Genomic DNA, 20,734 nt, shown 5'->3' with positions numbered 1-20,734 from the left:
AAATGGAATATAAGCATCTCCTAAAGCTTCAGAGGCTGGATGTGTGCAGATGCAGCTCTTGGGTTGTGGCAAAGAAGCCCTAACTTTCGCATTAGTGGATAGAATTCATTTAAAGGCATATTATTCTTCAATGTCCCATGGCCATCAACACCAACACCACCATCACCAAACTATGACAGTTATAACCCCCAGGTTCTTAAAACTGGTTGACAAAAAAGGAATATAAGCCTACTCTTTCTTGAAGCAAATATCACTTATATTGAAAGCATTTTCCAGATGACTAGAAATTCATTCTCCTTTAAGTTTATCTATGCTCATCACCATATATTTCCAAAGCAAATATGCTAGGAAAAGGATGCATTTTTAATTTAGTTGTGAGTGCTACAGAACAAGGATCAAATGATATTTACAGTGCAGAGGCCAATTTACTGCTACACGATCAAGCCTGTTATTCCATCCATGGCTATAGTTTCTAGGACATCTCAGGTGATCTGTACATTTCAATTACTTGCTAGGAACTAGCAAAAGAGCATTAGAATGACATGTACCACTCTGTTCTAATTATTTCTTGTTCCTTTTTGCTAGTAAACTGAGCTTCTTAAAAACTGTGATTTCTAATGCATATCAGAGTATCTAACACAACAGATGCCCCCAATGGCATACCATGGTTAGCACACAAAATATGACATCAGAGAACCATAAATGCATGAGTCCCTAAAAGCTAAATAACACTGTACTAATGACAAAAATCTTTCTGAATGCTTTGATAGCCACTGTCTCATTTTCACCATATATTTATGAGATAAGTAGGCAAGTATTGTTATCCCCATTTTTTAAACATGTGAGAATACATTTTCAGAAGGATTAAATACAATTTGTCCAGGGTTACAGGCTAACGTACCAAATCACAAGCCTGACTATGATGGATATCTGGCTCTTCACTGTGGGGATCTACAATATCCTGATCAGTGCATTATTTTCCTTTTGCATTTAGCTTTAAAGCCTCTTAAAATCTTTACATATCATGTTTATAACTCTGGAAATATCCCAGTGTTAATATCAGAAGCAACTTTTCTTCTTTCAGCATAGCATGACACCCTGCATAGTACACTATACATGGTTAACACTCAGAGAGGGTCAATGCTCCAATCAGAGCATGACAGATATCAGTCAAATTCTGGCAATGGAGAGTCACACCACACTAGGGTGATGGGGAAAAAAAAAAGGCTAGAAAACTATAAGAAGGATGGGAGATGGGATTAAGATGGCAGAACAGAAGGACTGGAGCTCAACTTCTCTCATAAAAACAACAAAATTACAACCAAATGCTGAGCAACCTTCAACCAGATGGACTGGAAACTTTCAAAAAGATATCCTACTCCAGAAGACAAAGAGGAGGCCATGTCAAAGGTAGGAGGGGAAATTACATGATATAAGCAACCTCATACCTCCTGGGTGGGCAGCCCACAGACTGGAAAGTAACTCTGTCACAGAGACTTACTACAGGAGTGACAGTTCTGAGCCCCACGTCAAATCCCCATACCTAGGTATCTGACATCAGGAGAAAGAGCTCCCAGAGCATCTGGCATTGAAGGCCAGTGGGGCTTGTGCACAGGAGCTCCACAGGACTGGGGGAAATGGAGAATCCATTCTTGAAAGGTGCACACAGACTTTCATATGCACTGTGTCCCAGGGCAAAGCAAAGCCTCCATAGGAATCTGGGGCAGACTTGACTGAGTTCTTGGAGGATCTCCTGGGAAAATGGGGTGACTGTAGCTTGTTGTGGGGGAAGGACATTGGAAGCAAAGCTCTCAGGAATATTCATCAGCAGTTCATTTCTCTGGAGGTGGCCATTTTGGAAAAATCTGGCCCCACCCATCAGCATTGAGAAGCCTCAGGCCAAACAATAATCCAGGTGGGATCACAGCCCCACCCATCAGTAAACAGGCTGCCTAAAGACCCCCTCCCAGGCACACAGCCATCTCTAATCTCACCCAGAGACAAAGCCCCACCCACCAGAGGGATAGGAATCAGCCCCACATACCAGTGGCAGGCACCAGTCCCTCCCATCAGGAAGCCTACAGCAAGCTCCCATACCAACATCAGCCACAAGGGGGGCAGATACCAGAAGTAAGAGAGGCTACAACTCTATTATCTACAAAAAGGACACCACACCAAAAACCTAGAAAAATGAAAAGACAAGAGAACTATAACTCAGATAAGGAAGAAAGAAAAAAACCTCAGAAAAACTGCTAAGTGATTTGGAGATTGTCAGCCACCAGGAAAAGGATTTTAGACTGTTGATGCTAAAGATGATGCAAGACATTGAAAATAAACTGGAGGCAAAGATGGATAATTTATAGCAAACACTGAGAAAATAAATACAAGATTTAAAACTTAAGCAAGCAGAGATGCAAAATACAATAACTGAAATAAAAATTCATTAAAAGCAATCAATAGCAGAATACAGGAGATAGAAGAATGAATAAGTGAGGTGGAGGACAGACCAGTGGAAATCACTGATGAGGAACAGAAAAGAGAAAAAAGATTGAAAAGAAATGAGAGTCTCAGAGAACTCTGGGACAATGTTAAACACACCAAAATCCATGTCATAGGGGTGCCAGAAGAAGAGAGAGGGAAAAGGACAGAAAAAATATTTGAAGAGATGATAGCTGAAAACTTCCCTAACATGGGAAAGGAACCACTCACTCAAATCCAGGAAGCACCACGAGTACCATATAAACTAAACCCAAGGAGGAATACACTGAGACACATATTAATCAAACTGACCAAAATTAAAGACAAAGAGAAAATGTTGAAAGCAGCAAGGAAATAGAAACAAATAACATACAAAGAAACCCCGAGAAGGTTATCAGCAGATTTTTCAGCAGAAACTCTGCAGGCCAGAAGGGAGTGGCAGGATATACTTAGAAAGATGAAAGGAAAAAACCTCCAACCAAGACTCCTTTACCCAGCAAGGCTCTCATTCATATTTGAAGGAGACATCAAAAGATTTACAGATAAGCAAAAGCTAAGAGAATTCAGCAACACTAAACCAGCCTTACAACAAATACTAAAGGAACTTCTCTAGGTAGAAAAGAAAAGGATGCAACTGGAAACGAAAATGCCACAAATGACAAGGCTCACCAGTAAAGGCATATGTACAGTAAAAATAGGAAATCATCCATACACAATTATGCTACCAAAGTCAGAAATCCTGAAAAGAGGAGGGTACAAATGCAGGACACTGGAGATGCACTTGCAATTAAGAGACCAAAAACTTAAAACAATCTCATATATATATATATAGAGTCCTATATCAAAACCTCAGGGCAACTGTAAACCAAAAATCTACAATTGACACACAAATAAGAAAAATCAACTCAAATACCACTCTAAAGATAGCCATCAAAACACAAGAGGAGAGAACAAGAGAAGAAGGGAAGAAAAAAGAGCAACAAAAACAAATCCAAAACAGTTAATAAAATGGCAATAAGAACATACATATCAATAATTACCTTAAATGTTAATGGACTAAATGCCCCAACCAAAAGACATAGACTGGCTGAATAGATACAAAAACAAGACCCATACATATGCTGTCTTCAAGAGACCCACTTCACTTCTAGGGATACATACAAATTGAAAGCAAGAGGATGGAAGCAAATAGTCCATGCAAACAGGAATAAAAAGAAAGCTGGAGTAGCAATACTCATATCAGACCAAATAGACCTTAAAATAAAGATAATAAGAGACAAGGAAGGACATTACATAATGATCAAAGGATCAATCCAAGCAGAAGAACTGTAAATATTTATGCACCCAACATAGGATCACCTCAGTATATAAGACAACTGCTAACAACTTTAAAAGGAGAAATCAAAAACTATAAGCAGGGTAGAGTACACAAACATGAGCTATCCTTCCTTGTAGACAAATGCAAATAACTCAAATGAAATAGTTCACCAATTATGTACTCAAGAATCAGGGAGAAATTCACGTCAGTGTCACTAACAACAAGAGAAATAACACAGGAAAACCATGACCCAGAAATTCAACCCCAAAATGTAAATCTTAGATATATACTAGTACATGTATATCAGGAAACACAGCAAAGATGTTTACCAATTGGTAATAGCAAAAAAACTGGAAACAACACTAATACTCAATTAAGGAGGATAAATAGATAAATTATGGTATTACAGCATTTGCAGATGACGGGAAAACTATGCATCTGTGAAAATGTGCTATTATAGGTCAATCTCAGAAATATAACCTTAAGCAAAAAAAATGTCACAGAGGAAAATAATTCAGGAGTTCCTGTCGTGGCGCAGTGGTTAATGAATCTGACTAGGAACCATGAGGTTGCGGGTTCGGTCCCTGCCCTTTGCTCAGTGGGTTAACGACCCAGCGTTGCTGTGAGCTGTGGTGTAGGTTGCAGACGCGGCTCGGATCCCGAGTTGCTGTGGCTCTGGCATAGGCCAGTGGCTACAGCTCCGATTCAACCCGTAGCCTGGGAACCTCCATGTGCCGTGGGAGCGGCCCAAAGAAATAGCAAAAAGACAAAAAAAAAAGAAAAAAAGAATATCCACCATTATCTGAAAAGGCGATTAAAATACTTCTCCCTTTCCCACCTACATATCTGTATGAGGCCAGCTTTTCTTTGTGCATTTAAAAAAAAAAAAAAAAGAAAATAATTCAGAGGGCTGCTACTTTAACAAATTCAAAAAAATGATAAAACAAACAACTGTGCGTTTTGGGGATACATATATACATGATAAAATTGTTTAAACAGCAGAGAAATGATAAACACAATATTCAGGACAGTGGCTACAGACTTGTGGGGGAAGAAAAGGAGATGCTGCTGGGGAGGGGGAGGAGGGTTTGAAGATTTTGGTAATGTTCTAGTTCTTAGGTTGGGTAAAAAGATACCTGTCCTATAATTTAAAGTTTATATTATTATGCTTTTTGTATGTATATTTCATGATTAAAACAACACCAACACTAAACTTTAACTGGTCCTATTTAGAAGGAAAACAGATCCATATAGACAGAGGAGGGAAAAAACAGAAAACATTCCCTATTTTATTTTTTTTTAAAAAAAGCAAAAATACAAACAGAAAACAAAAACCTCTGCAACTAAACAAATCTAAGAAGCAAATCATCAATGTCTGTCACTCAGTCTTTAAACTGGATTGCCAGTTAGAGACAAAATCTCCCAAGGCGCAAAAAAGTGCCTTTGTACATTGTGATGCTATTTACAATTTCATTTGCAATATCTTCAGTTACTAGTATAGTTATCACTTTTTGAGAGGAAAAAAAAAGCATTACGTAATCTAACACTGAAAATAGTTTAGCCAGTTTCTTTGTTAGCTACAAAATGAATATAACTATTTAACTTCTTTTTTGGTGCTTCTGTTTAGTAACCGATAAGCTCTGAATATGCAACATTACTCTTACACCTTCACATTCAAATCTTACAGGTTACAATGTAAATGTAAGATGTTAAAAAGAAGGTTTGAAATTAAGTTCCAAAGAGACAAACTAGGAAAAAGATAGGATTTCAAAATAGCATTTGGGAAATCAGGAATCAGAACTCTCCTTTTAAAAATAAGACCAGGTTTAACTTGGCTTTTCATCCCTCTAAGGGCTGGCAACTCTCTAAAGGACTTTATTTCATCAGTGTAGGGAGGACAGCTTTGCTTTGTAGAACAGCCAGGATAAGGGAGTGGGTGGGATGTGGTAACTGGACACAGGTAACGCTAAAAAACCCACTGCCATGAGGAGAGTAGGCTTCCCGAGCAGGGACTACTGACCAGGATACAAGGGTGAGTGTGAGGGAAGCTGAGACAAAGAGGCAGACTTTCCTGCCATCTCCTGCCACGACAGGCCTTGAGGAAGACCCTGTAATGTGTTGAGAACTGACCATCAGGAGAAGTGCCTGGGGGCAGAAGCAAAGGGTAGAGAGTAGCACCAGGAAAGAGGAAAAAAAATGTATCTCTCCCCCATTTTGCCCAGTCTCCATAACTACCTCCAAAGCACTCCTCTCCTCACAGATCCCCAGGCCGCTTTTTCTATCTGCTCTTCTGAAATATACCCTTGCTTCATATTTCACACATGTACAATATAACTCACCAATCGATTTTCATCAAACACTTCAAAAAGAAGCCGGTGCTGCTGAGGATGGACCTAAGTAAGAAAAACACAACCTTTCTTTAAAAACAAGTTAACATTGGAACAATATTCAGTATCTTGTAATAACCTATAATGGAAAAGAAACTGAAAAAGGATATACATATATATATTTTTTCGGATGTATATCCTTTTTCGGATTCTTTTCCATTATAGGTTATTAAATATATGTGTGTGTATATACATGTATGTACACACATATATATACATACCTTTGCTGTAAACCAGAAACTAATACAACATTGTAAATAACTATACTTCAAGAATAAAAAAAGTGAATATCAACCCATAGACACTGAAAAATAAATGCTTGAAAACGTTGCCATTTCCCAATTCCCATTATTTACAATGTATTTTAAATTACACAAGATACTTAATATAAAAGCCCTGACTGGTCACCTGTCACCCATTTTTCTAATAGTTTTACTGTAATAACAAAGTGGATTTGGTTGCCTATTTTTCCATTTTTTTCTAAAAGAGAATAAAAGATAAAATTTCAAAAAAATAAATATTTGCAAGCACTTAAAAACATAGATTAGATCTAAACTACGTATCATCAATTTTATGTATTCACTTTTTATTTATCAGGACAGAACGACCTAAGTGCTGATTTAATGGAAACGAGTGTTCTGAATCCTCTCAGTACTAACTTGATAAAACCAACTGTTGTTTCTACCACATAAAGTACATAGCAGTCAAAAAGTATACACTGAGTTTTCACTTACTGTTTCTATCTTACTGTCAAAATTAACATGCAGTATTTTATTCTTCAAAGTCAATGCTTTCATTTTGACTGAAATGTTTCAACATCAAGTTAATATCTACTAAATATCAGAAAAATCTTAAATAATTTTATACCAGAAGTTAAGATCATGTATAAAACATTCTCACATTTAAATGGATTTTTTCCCTTTGATAAATGTTACATTAAACACTAAGATAATTTAAAACTTTGGTTTACATGTCAAAAATATTGATGCCATCAAACAAAAGCTCTATATGTGTGACAAAGATATTGAAATACCTAACCCCATATACACTCTCCCTTATGACCTTTTGAGAACATAATCCTAATTTTACCTGCAGCAATGTGCCCGGGATTACCTCATTGCACAACTCTGAGGCAGACGGGGCAGTAATTTTTTTAAATTGAAATAGAACATAAATTCAGTAAAGCATCAAGTTTACTAACATTAAATATATGCTTGATAACTTTTTACACATGTCATTAGCACCTAGATCAAAACATGGAACACTCCATTCCATTTTATGTATTGATTTCTACAGGAACAGTGGCCTCTGGACATGTTCAACATGGCGACCCTCAATATGACTCTCTAAAAAAGGTTCCCTTGCACCTGCGGGTGACCAAAGAGGCCAACCTAGTGGCAGTAATCGGGCGGGACTTCCAGGAGAGCTCTTTAAATGGGCTGGGAGAGATATCCATTTTGCCCTTTTCATTTCTTTTTCCAGCGTGGAACTTGGTTATTAGGACAGCTGGTGTCTATAAGTATGGAAGCCCCAAATAAGGGCTAGGTGCCACTGGGATAGAAAAACAGTGTGAGAAAAGAATCTTTTCTAAGAAGTTGTGAGGAAGTTTGGGGGAGGAGAAGACAACTGAGCTAAAACTTGAAAGATGGAAAGAATTTGAATAAGAAAGTATAAAGAATATTCACAGCAAAGCAATGTGCAGGAAGAAGGCATGGGGGCAGAATGAGCTGGCTTGAAGGAGATCAACTGATAAGAACATTTTTGTATTAGAAAGTGGTAAGAAAAATTGGGTTAGTTATGGTAGAGCCAGGCTGAGGGCAATGATGTCCAGGAAAAGAGCTAAGACTTGATTGGTAGGGAAAAAAATGAAGCTTTTAAAGGAAAAAGTGATATGACATAGATCATATGTAAATATTATTTTGTCAGTAATACACAAAATAAAAGTCAATTACAATGAAATTGTACAAAGAGGGCATAATGCTATGAAATATTAAAACACCAGGATAAAGATAATCATCAAATTTTTCACAGAAAAAGAAGGATCACCCCCAAAGGAACAAGAATTGGTCTTTTCAACAGCAATATGATGCTCAAATTTGCAAGTTTCTGAGAGAAAATTATTTTCAACCAAGAATCTTATGAGGGGTCAAACTATGGGCCAAACATATGTTGACTATTTATCTATCATAGATGGAAATCAATTTGGGACATGAATATGTGAGCCAATTAGCAGAATGGGAATAATCAACAGAATGAAAAACAGATAAAGTTAAATAGTCATTCCTTCTGGGAAGCACAAATAGGAGGGGAGAGGAAAGGGTGCCAGTCTGTTGCTTTCCATTATAAGCCTCTTATACTATCTCATTTTAAAGTTATGTGTGAATTCTTTGATGAGATGATTGTTTTTTAATTCATTAAAAACAGGAGCATAACTATGGTCACAAAAAAATAGTTTATAGGGTCATATTTATAGGAAAGCTATAAAAAGAAGAAACAAAAATAAAACATTGGCTTTCAGTTTCATTGATCTTTTCTATTGTTTTCTTAGCTACATTTCATTTATTTCCACTCTGATCTTTATGATTTCTTTCCTTCTACAAACTTTGAGTTTTGTTTCTTCTGCTTTCTCTAGTTGCTATAGGTGTAAGGTTAAGTTGTTTATTTGAGGTTTTTCTTATTTGATGAGGTATGCCTGTATTGCCATAAACTTCCCTCTGAGAACTGCTTTTGCTATGTCCCATAGTTTTATGGCTCTCCATGTTTTTGTTTTCACTTTCACTTGTCTGTAGATACATTTTGATTTCCTCAGTTATCCATTGGTTGTTTAGTAGCATATCATTTAGCCTCCATTTGTTTGTGTATTTCACAATGTTTTTTTTTTTTTCTTACAGTTGATTTCTAACCTCACAGCATTGTGGATGGAAAAGGTGAAAGAAAAAGCTAGTTCTTTGAAAAAATAAAATTAATAAACCTTTAAAGACCCATCAAGAAAAAAAAAGGAGAGGGCTCAAATCACTAAAATCAGAAATGAAAAAGAGAAGTTACAACTGATACCACAGAAATACAAAGAATCATAGGAAATCACTACAAGAAACTAGCCTAAAAGAAATGGACAAATCCTTACAAAGGTACAATCTCCTAAGACTGAAACAGGAAGAAACAGAAAATATGAAAAAAAAAAAAAAAAAAAAAAAAAAACACAGTAACAAATACTGAAATTGAAACTGTGATTTAAAACCTCCCAAAAAACAAATGTCTAGAACCAGATGGTTTTACAGGAAACTCGATCAAATATTTAGAGAGGAGTTAATGCCTATCCTTCTGAAATTCTTCCAAAAAATTGCAGAGGAAGGAAAACTTCCAAACTCATTCTATGAAGCCACTATCACTCTGATAGTAAAACCAGACAAAGAAACCATAAAAAAATGGCCAATTATTACTGACAAAAATAGTTGCAAAAATCCTCCACAAAATACTAGCAAACTGAATCTAACAATAAATCAGAAGGATCATAAACTATGATCAAGAGGGATTTATCCCAGGAATGCAAGGATTTTTCAATATCTGCAAATCAATCAGTGTGATTCATGACATTAACAAATTGAAGAATAAAAACCATATGATCATCTCAATAGATGCAGAAAAAGCTTTTGACAAAATTCAATGTTCATTTATGATAAAAATTATCCAAAAAGTGGGCTCAGAGAGAACATACCTCAACAAAGAAAGGCTATATATGACAAATCCACAGATAACATCATTCTCAACAGTGAAAAGCTGAAAGCATTTCCTCTAAGATCAGGAACAAGGCAAGGATCCCTACTATCACCACTTTTATTCAACATAGTTTTGAAGAACTAGCTATGGCAATCAGACAAGGAAAATAAATAAAAAGAATTCAAATTGGAAGGGAAGAAAAAAAACTGTCACTGTTTGCAGATGACATGATACTATACCTAGAAAATTCTAAAGACACTACCAAAAAACTACTAGAGTTCATCAATGAATTTGGTAAAGCTGCAGGATACAAAATTAATACACAGAAATTGGTTGCACTTCCATATACTAACAGTGAAAGATCAGAAAGAGAAATTAAGGAAACAATCCCATTCGCCAATGCATCAAAAAGAATAAAATACCTAGGAATAAACCTACCTTTTTTTTTTTTTTTTTTTTTTTTGTCTTTTTGCTATTTCTTTGGGCCGCTCCCGTGGCATATGGAGGTTCCCAGGCTAGGGGTCAAATCAGAGCTGTAGCCACTGGCCTACGCCAGAGACACAGCAACGCGGGATCCGAGCCACGTCTGCAACCTACACCACAGCTCACGGCAACGCCGGATCATTAACCCACTGAGCAAAGGGCAGGGACAGAACCCGCAACCTCATGGTTCCTATTCGGATTTGTTAACCACTGTGCCACAACGGGAACTCCAAGGAATAAACCTACCTTTTGAATTACAAAAGACCTATACTCCAAAAACTATAAGACGCTGATGAAAGAAACTGAAGATGACACAAAAAGATGGAAAGACAGACCATGTTCTTGAACTGGAAGAATCAATATTGTCAAAATGACTATACTACCCAAGGCAATCTACAGATTCAATGCAATCCCTATCAAATTACCAATGGCATTTTTTATTCATTCATAGCCACACTATTCACAATAGCCAAGACATAGAAACAACCTAAAGGTCCATGACAGAGAAGTGTATAAAGAAGATATGATCAGCCATAAATAAGAATGAAATAATGCCATTTGCAGCAACATGGTTGGAACTAGAGATTATCATAGTAAGTGAAGTAAACCAATGACAGATACATGATAATCACTTACATGTGAAATCTAAAAAAAAATGACACAAATGATCTTATTTACAAAACAGACTCACTGATATAGAAAACAAACTTATGGAGAACAAAGAAAAAAGGTGGGAAGAAGGGATAAATTAGTAAATTGGGATTAACATATGCACACTACTATATATAAAACACATAGCCAACAAGGACCTACTATATAGCACAGGGAACTCTACTCAATATTCCGTAATAACAATATGAGAAAAGAATCTGAAAAAAATAGGTATATGTATATATATAATTGAATCACTTTTCTGTACACCTGAAACACATTCTAAATGAACTATAATATAAAATAAAAATTAAAAAAGAATAAATCAACAGGCATGTATGACATAATTTGTCATACGTTAAATTGCATGCAATTATTTAAAAAAACCCAATGATGCAGGCACATTAAGAAAAGCTTTAATGAAATATAATACACATACTATGTAACTGACTCACTGAAAATGTATAATTCAATAGTATTTAGTATAGTCAAAGAGTATGGAACCACCATCGCAATTTTAGAACATTTTCATCACCTCAAAAAGAAGCCCCAGGCACTGTAGCCATCACATCTAATTTCCCTGCAATTTCCTCAATCTCAGGCAACCTCTAATCTATTTTCTGTCTCTACAGATTTGCCTATTATAGACATTTAACATAAGTGGAATCTTTCAATATGTAGCCTTTGTAACTGCCTTCTTTTACATTGCACACTGTTTTTGAGGTTCACCCATGTTGTAGCATGTATCAGTACTTCATTTCTTTAGATAACTGAATTGTATGTATATATCCCATTTTGTTTAGCCACTTGTGATGGACATACTTTTTTTTTTTCTACTTTTTGACTATAATGAATGCTACAAACATTTATGTACAAGTTTTTTTGTGGACACATGTGGTAAGTAGATTTTAAAATAAAAACTGTGTAGAAAGTTAAATGAACCAGATAAGTATTTTTATAAGGATAAAGCATTATACAAATAGGAAGTTCTTTGAATTTTTATTTACATGTTTTATGTCTTTCTATGTTCTCTGTACAGTTAGTTTTTTTCTTTTCTTTTCCTTTCTTTTCTTCTCTTTTTTCTTTTTATGACTACACCTATTGCATATAGAAGTTCCTGGGCCAGGGATTGAACCTGAGCTGCAGCTGCAAACTACACCACAGCTGTGGCAATGCCGAATCTTCTAGCTCACTGCCTGGGGCCTGGGATCAAACCTGTATCTCTGCATCAACCCAAGCCACTGCCATCAGATCCTTAACCCACTGTGCCACAGTAGGAACTCTGGTTATCTAGAATCAACAAACATAAAAATAAATTATAGATACAGAGCCATGGGGCAAAATCCCAAACAGTAAAAAAGATATAGAGTATAGTGAATTATAAATCTCTTATCTTTGTTCCAACCTCAGAGAAAATACTGTGAATTTTTGTAACTCCTCCCATATTTTTTACAAATACCAGCATATGAGAGAGCCGTTCTGTTTTTACACAAAATAGGTGCTTCATGTATGCAGTGTTTTGCATCTTTGCTCCTTCATTTAATACATTTTGAAACTAACATCTCATCAATACATATACATCTGTTTCTTTTTAAACAGCTAATGAAGATTTCGTTATATGACTGTACCATAAGTGTTTTATCAGTGGACACCCCATCCTTCTTAGCTAACAGAACTCTGATTTTATTCAAATATGGGATGACAATGTGTCTCTGGGATACAGAGAGCCACTCCCTACCCCCAGGAGCTGACTTCTGATTCCTCTAAGCCTTCCAGTAATTCCACTCTCTTTACCAATGACTGGGTTAGAAATACACACACAACACAATTCCGCCCTGAGACATGAATCAAAGTCTCCTGGGGAAACATTTGGAAAAGGGTTCCTCACTTTTTAAAAGAGACATATGGGGAAAAATTCTTCCATTTTTACCTCTGGACATCAACCTGGGAGGCTATGTCCTTAGGAACTACTGCAAGCTTCTTGTGACCGTGGACAGAAAGCCAGGAGAATCCCAGAGAGGCTGGGCTTGGTGTGACTCTGATCATCTGCTGCAGTCACTAACTTTTCTTTATGTATGCTTCTTGTGAAGAGAGATAATAAATGTGCTTGTTGTTTAAGCCAACTTTATTCTTACTGGAAGCTGAAAGCATCCTAAATGATATGCTTCAGAAGGGTCTTCCCTAAATAGCCTACATTTGGGAATCTCCAAATTTTCTAACATCCCAAGATATTCACTCCCTAGCACCCAGGGTTTTCCCTTTCACAAGACTCAGCACATCAGTAATTATTCTGAGAAATAATCCACAGGGGCCCACAGTAGACAATAAGCTTTGTTTAGGGTAGGGACTATGGCCTTACCTTAACAAGCATCAGCAAAGTGACTGGAAAAAAAAAATCACACCCATTTTCTGGGGTGGGTGGAGTTGGAGAAGCATAAATATATGTATAAAAATACATAGAAAAAATACCAGAACATCACACAATCAGTGGTTGTTTTATGGAGATTAAATTATGGTTGATTTTCATTGCTGATTATAAAAGAAATGTAAATCAAAACTACCATGAGATATCACCTCACACCAGTCAGAATGGCCATCATTAATAAATCCACAAATAACAAGTGCTAGAGGGGTTGTGGAGAAAAGGGAACCCTCCTCTACTATTGGTGGGAAGGTAAACTGGTACAGCCACCATGGAGAACAGTTTGGAGATACCTTAGAAATCTATACATAGAACTTCCATATGACCCTGCAATCCCACTCTTGGGCATATATCTGGACAAGACTCTACTTAAAAGAGACACATGCACCCGCATGTTCATTGCAGCACTATTCACAATAGCCAGGACATGGAAACAACCCAAATGTCCATTGACAGATGATTGGATTTGGAAGATGTGGTATATATACACAATGGAATACTACTCAGCCATCAAAAAGAATGACATAATGCCATCTGCAGCAACATGGATGGAACTAGAGACTCTCATACTGAGTGAAATGAGTCAGAAAGACAAAGACAAATATCATATGATATCACTTACAACTGGAATCTAATATCTAGCACAAATGAACATCTCCACAGAAAAGAAAATCATGGACTTGGAGAAGAGACTTGTGGCTGCCTGACGGGAAAGGGAGGGAGTGGGAGGGATCGGGAGCTTTTCCCTGGGTTATCAGATACAACTTAGAATAGATTTACAAGGAGATCCTGCTGAGTAGCACTGAGAGCTATGTCTAGATACTCATATTGTAAGAGAACAAAGCGTGCGAAAAAAAGATGTATACATGTAAGAGTAACTTGATCCCCATGCTGTACAGCGGGAAAAAAAATTATGGTTGATTTTAATTTCTCTTAATAAAAAATCTATAATGTATGAGTTATATTGCTTCTGCAACACTATACTAATAAACACGTGAATATATGCATACTATATAAATATGATGAGTATGAATACTTAAGATACAAATTGGGTACCATGGATGTACAGGGAATGGAGTGGGACTGTCATTTTCAGATGCTCATATACTACACTAATACTCAGAGTATATAATGTGTCCACTGCTCCTAACGTGTCAAACTTTTTTTCCTATTAACTTGCTTCCCTTGGTCTCATGAAAGCAACCATAAATATAGATTATATTCTAAGTTGCACAGTTGAGCACTAACTTCAATTTGTAGTCTTCCCTGTTTTTTAATGTACCAATAACAGTTCTCCACAAAAAAACCTTCTTTGAAATTCGTATTTTCTCAAAGGTATAAAGCCTCCCTTCAACTTGTGGCTGCAAACTTGGTTATTGGATGAATGCCCAATAACCAAGTTTTTACTGTACTATATTATATCAATAGACATTTTTATGTGAATACATTCAATAGAAAACATTTTGTGCTATGTATAAATAATGATATAAATGACAAAGAATAGGGGACCATGCATAATTATGTCCTTTGTACAAGTACTAAATTGCCATGTGTTTTCAGTTCCATACCTAGCTGTGATGAATTAGCACTGATTCACACAAATGTATCTAGTTATCCTTGCAATAAATTTGAAAATATCTGATAAAAATAAATACACAGTCTCTAGTCCAAGAATAAAGTAATACTAGCTAGTACATTTGGTAATAGTGAAATTATGATAAAAGAAACAGTGAGTAAAAGGCAGTAGAGTTCTGAGCCTGGTTTATCACTCACAAATAGCCTTTTTTATTTTTGTGCTTACAATTCTAACCAAGAGTAGTACCAATTTCAATTATCCTTTCTGATACTAGAATTTTCTAACAGAAAATGAAGCTTATTAAAAAATGGGAAGATTTTAATGACAATTTTATATTGATTTTTTTCTTTAACCGTAACTATTTTTTTTTTTTTTTTTAGGGCTGCACCCATGGCATATGGAAGTTCCCAGGATAGGGGTTGAGTCAGAGCTGTAGCTACTGGCCTACATCATAGCAACACCAGATCCAAGCCACGTCTGCAACCTAGACCTTCACCACTGCTCATGGCAATACCAGATCCTTAACCCATCAAGCAAGGCCAGGGATCAAAAACACATCCTCATGGATACTAATTGGGTTGTTAATCCTCTGAGCCATAAGGGGAAAATTCCATAAAAATTTTAATTAATTTTTAATTCCTCTAACAGATATCTGTATTACCTATTTCTACCCATGTTGGATATTCCTTTCATTCCTGATATTGGTCATTTGAGTTTTCTTTCTCTCTTATTTGTGGTTGTTAGGGTATATTAATTTTTTCTTTTCAAAGAACCACCTTTAGTTTTGTGTATTTTCCCTAGTTTTTATCCTTTTCTATTTTATTTCCACTATGACTTCTTCTCCTTTATATTTTTTATTTTTTGCTTAAGGTAGAAAGAGTTCATTGATTTTAAATCTTTTTTTCTTTCATACAGAAGCATTTAAAGATGTAAATTTCTCTCTAAGCACTGAATTAGCTCATCTCATATTCTGATATCTTATACTTTAAGCAACAATCAGTTAAAATGATTTATTTTTTGTTTGTTTTGTCTTCTGTCTTTTTAAAGCTGCACTCATGGAGGCTCCCAGGCTAGGGGTCTAATCGGAGCTACAGCTGCCGGCTTATGCCACAGCCACAGCAATGCCAGATCCGAGCTGCAACTGCAACCTACACCACAGCTCAAGGCAACGCCACATCCTTGATCCACAGAGCGAGGCCGGGGATCGAACCACAATCTAATGGTTCCTAGTCAGATTCATTTCTTCTGCGCCATGATGCGAACTCCTAAAATGATTTCTAATTTTCCTTATAATTTTTTTTTGATCCATGGCTTATTTAAAATACGTAGCTCCAGGGAACTATATCCACTCTCTTGGAATAAACCATAATGGAAAATAATATAAGAAAAAGAATATACATGTGTGACTAGGTCACTATGCTGTACAGCAGAAACTGACACAACACTGTCAATCAACTATATACCCTGATAAAAAAAGAAATTTAAAAATGTTGCTTACTTTCCACATATTTGTGGATTTTCCAGATATACATGTATAATATATATCCCAGATAGATTCCAAAATTCTATTTAAAGTCTGTTGTAATCAGGACTTCCTGCTGTGGCACAGCGGGTTAAGGATCTGACTGCAGCAGCTCAGGTCTATGTGGAGATGCAAGTTTGATTTCCTGCCTGGCACAGTGGGTTAAGGATCTGGCATTGCTACAGCTGTGGCACAGGTTGTGATTGTGGCTCAGATTCAATCCCTGGCCTGGGAATTTACATACACTGCAGGTGCAGCCAAAATAAACAAATAAAATCTGTTGTAATCAGAGAATATATTATGTTGAACAAGTCTTTTAAACGTATTCAGACTTGTTTTATGACCCAGTATATGGTCCATCTTGGGGAATGTTCCATTGGTGTATAAAAAGAATGTACATTCCTCAGGTACAGGCATACTTTGTTTTATTGTATTTCACAGAGACTGCATTTTTCACAAACTGAATATTTATGGCAAACCTGTGTCAAGTAAGCCTCTTGGTGCCATTTTTACAACAGCATTTTCTCACTTTGTGTCTCTATGTCACATTTTTGCAATCACAATTTCAAACTTTTTAATTATTATATTTGTTATGATGATCTGTGATTAGTGATCTTAGATGTTACTATTGCAAAAAGATGACTCTGAAGGCTCAGGTGGTGGTTAGTGTTTTTTATCAAGAAAGATTTTTTAATTAAGGTATGCATGAGTTTTTTCAGACATAATGCTATTGCACACTTAGCAGATGACAGTACAATGCAAACATTACTTTTATATGTACTGGGAAACCAAAAAATTCACATGACTCACTTTATTGTGGTATTCAATTTATTTTGGTGGTCTGAAAATGAATCCGCAATATCTCTGAGGTATGCTGTATCAGATACAGTGCTCTATACATGTCAAATAGGTTAAGTTGATTGACAGTAATGTTCAAATCTTTTATGTACTTACTGGCTTTTTTTGGGGGGGTCTAGTTGTTTTATCAATTATTGAGAGAGAAGTGATAAAATCTTCAGCTATTCTGATTTATTTAGTTCTGTCCATATTTGCTTCATAATTTTGTAGCTCTTTTATCACGTGTATTCATAGAATTGTCCTTCTTCTTGATAAATACGTGCTTTTATGACCATGAAATCTCTCCAGTAATGCTCTTCATCCTTAAGTCTACTTCCTCTAGTGATAATGCAGCCATATCAGGATACTGTTTTGTTTGGCTTAGTGCTTGTATAGTATATCTTTTTCTGTACTTATAACCTGTCTGTATCTCTTGTAAAAAGCAAGTAAGTGAATCTTGCTTTCATGGTAAAAATATTATTGAGATGGTCAGCTTTGTGGTTTATCTATTTCTTTTATATTTTTTAATTCCTCTTTTCTTTCTCTTTGTCTTTAAAAAATAGGAATTGAGTAGTTCTTGGTATTCCATTTCATTTCCTTTAATGGACTTTTACCTATAATTTTTCATTTTAATTTCTCTGTGATGGTGCTAAGGATTACAATACACATCCTTAAATATCACAATTACGACATACAGAGTTGAATCACTTGAATCACTTTCAAGTGATTCAAGAGAACCTACATAGGTCAGTCCCAGCTGACCATGTACCTTTGAATCTATCCACTGGGTTCCCTTTGCTTGCTCTCAAAGACTGGGAACAGCAAGTGTTCTATAGCCTGGCCATTCTTGTCCAACACAGGACTTCTCTAATAGGCAACCTTTGCAAGGAGACTCTCCATCAGCCTGGAGACTTTCTCAGAACTGTGCTCCTGTGCAAGGCTCTTCCTACCCAATCCTTTCACCCCTCTCCTCGCCCAGGTGTTAAGCCTGCATCATAAGAAGGCTCTTCCGGAGTTCCTGTTGTGGCACAGTGGTTAATGAATCCGAATAGGAACCATGAGGTTGCGGGTTCGGTCCCTGCACTTGTTCAGTGGGTTAACGATCCGGCGTTGCCGTGAGCTGTGGTGTAGGTTGCAGACGCGGTTCGGATCCCGCGTTGCTGTGGCTCTGGCGTAGACCGGTGGCTACAGCTCCGATTCAACCCCTAGCCTGGAAACCTCCATATGCCGTGGGAGCGGCCCAAGAAATAGCAACAACAACAAAAGACAAAAAAGACAAAAAAAAAAGGCTCTTCCCATGTGCTTCTCCAGTAAACCTCCTGCATATCTAATTCCATCTTGGTTATCTGTTTCTTAGAGGGCCCAAACCAACACAGATGGTATGAGCAGTGGGGTTTTAGGAGTAGACCACACTCGCTTGGCTGGCAAGAATCTCCTCATCCTTAGCAGAATGTGAGACACACACAGCCCTTGGCAGAAGATGGTGGTCCAATTCCTAAAGACTTATCTGGTGATGTCCTATGGACTGTCCTGATGGAGAGGGACACCCTTGCCAGTGTGATGCTTAAGGCACTTAAAAGGTAAGAAAAGAACAATGCGTACAAAGATAATAAAGTTGGCTAGTTACTACTATTAATGACTTATCCTTCTGTAATAAGATCCAGCACTTCCCTGCCATGCAGGCCAACACTGTAGAGACTGCCCCCCCTCCCCAAGGAGTTGCCTCTCCTTCTCTCCTGGTTAGCAAGAAAACATCCAGTGTTAAACCCCAACATAACCAGCTGGGCCTGATACAGGATGAAAGAGATTACATCTGGAAGAAGCTTCAATAATTAAATAGCAAGTCCTGGCAGGGGCCAGGGGAATATCCCTGAAACTATGATGCTTAATCAAAGGGGCAGAAACATAACATTGGATAAGCAAGAATTCATTGACTTGGGGGAACTTTCTCAGGACAAATGATTGAATGTCCTGTCAAGAACCCTAGGAGATGAAGCCAACTTACTGCTAAAGTGGCTCCTAGAAGTCTAAGAAAATAATAAGCCAAGTAGAAATGCCTGAGTTTGCCCTGGCACACAGTAGGGGAAGGGAGAAAAAGGCCAAGGTAAGTTCGCATGTTGGAATAAAAGACAGATAGAAAGACACGTAGATAGATAGATTGATTTAGATATATCTATATATCCATACAGATATAAAGATATATAGATAATATATAAATGTTTAAATATACATAAATAATATGAAGCCAAAATACCTACCAGATGCTTATGTTCCATGAAAGAGCCCAGAGGACACCATGAGCCACAGTGATAGGTGTGTGCTGGTGAGAGGGGCAGCAGTATCACCAAGAAGTGCAGTGGTGGCTCTCTTTTGAATGCCAGGACTGATGGTAGGAGAGGTGGCCACAGAGCTGGGCTCCTTAATAGCCAGACATGGGGATGAGCCTCCCTGTCTCCAGTAATAAAGAGGTCAGCCAGTGGCATCTCATTGCCACAGTTGAGGGGGCTACATTATTGTAGCCAGGGCGGAGGGGCAGTGAAGTTGACTCAACCTGCAGAGTACAGGGCATGGCATCCCTAAGGGCAAAACAGCCAGGCGACCAACAAAAGTGCAGCTGAACATCTATAATTATAAGAAGGAAGAAAGGACAAGCAGGTGGCTAAGGACATTGCCCCAATTAAAAGAAAAGTCATAAATCCCTCATGCAGTTCCCCAACCTAAGCCAATTTTCAGATTCAAAGCCCATTGACTGAAGAAGTAAACTAGTCCTTAGAAAGGGCTGCATCACTGCAGGAAGTGTATACTATAATAACTCCTTCCTTCCTCCTCCAAAAGGACTATGGCCATTTATTTGGGGGACTGTACATTGGGGAAAAAGGACTAATCAGACATACTGAGAGCTGTTGGAAACAAAAGCCCAAAGCATCATATGGCTTCCATACTAAAATAAGGACTTACAGGGAACAGATAACATATGGAATTCTGGCTATGCTTAGCTTATACTGAGTTCACTGGTTCTGTGGGTTTATCCAGTAGTCAATCCACCAAGTGTACAACTGGGACTGACACACTGGAAGCTGGATCTCTTCATTACTACCACCACGTTGAATCCACGGCTTGTGGGATGTTAGAGCTATCATAGTGAGAAGGCCAAGAGGAAGCCTCTGACTAAGAGAGTAAATCTAGATATGACCAAAAAAGCACAGGAAGAAAAGAAAAAAATCAACATCATAAAATTAAAAACTTTTGTGTTTCAAAGGACATCATCAATAAAGTCAAAAGACCTAACCCACAGAATGGGAGAAGATTTTTGCAAATCATGTATGCAACAGCGACTTGAATC

The 20,734-nt window shown here is 37.1% G+C and overlaps 1 protein-coding gene across 2 annotated transcripts in view; it reads right to left on the bottom strand.

Annotated features, from left to right (window-relative positions):
* NEDD4 (neural precursor cell expressed, developmentally down-regulated 4, E3 ubiquitin protein ligase) overlaps positions 1–20,734 on the bottom strand; it is a 127,940-nt gene that overhangs the window by 80,828 nt on the left and 26,378 nt on the right. For both annotated transcript variants that reach the window (XM_021094888.1, XM_021094899.1), the window contains one exon: positions 6,136–6,189. In XM_021094888.1, coding sequence (XP_020950547.1) covers positions 6,136–6,189 — 54 coding nt within the window. The remainder of the gene's footprint in view (positions 1–6,135; positions 6,190–20,734) is intronic.

Source organism: Sus scrofa, chromosome 1, assembly GCF_000003025.6.
Source record: "Sus scrofa isolate TJ Tabasco breed Duroc chromosome 1, Sscrofa11.1, whole genome shotgun sequence".
Taxonomy (NCBI): Eukaryota; Metazoa; Chordata; class Mammalia; order Artiodactyla; family Suidae; genus Sus; species Sus scrofa.
The sequence above is the reverse complement of the archived record's forward strand: the minus strand, read 5'-3'. Positions and strand labels throughout refer to the sequence as shown.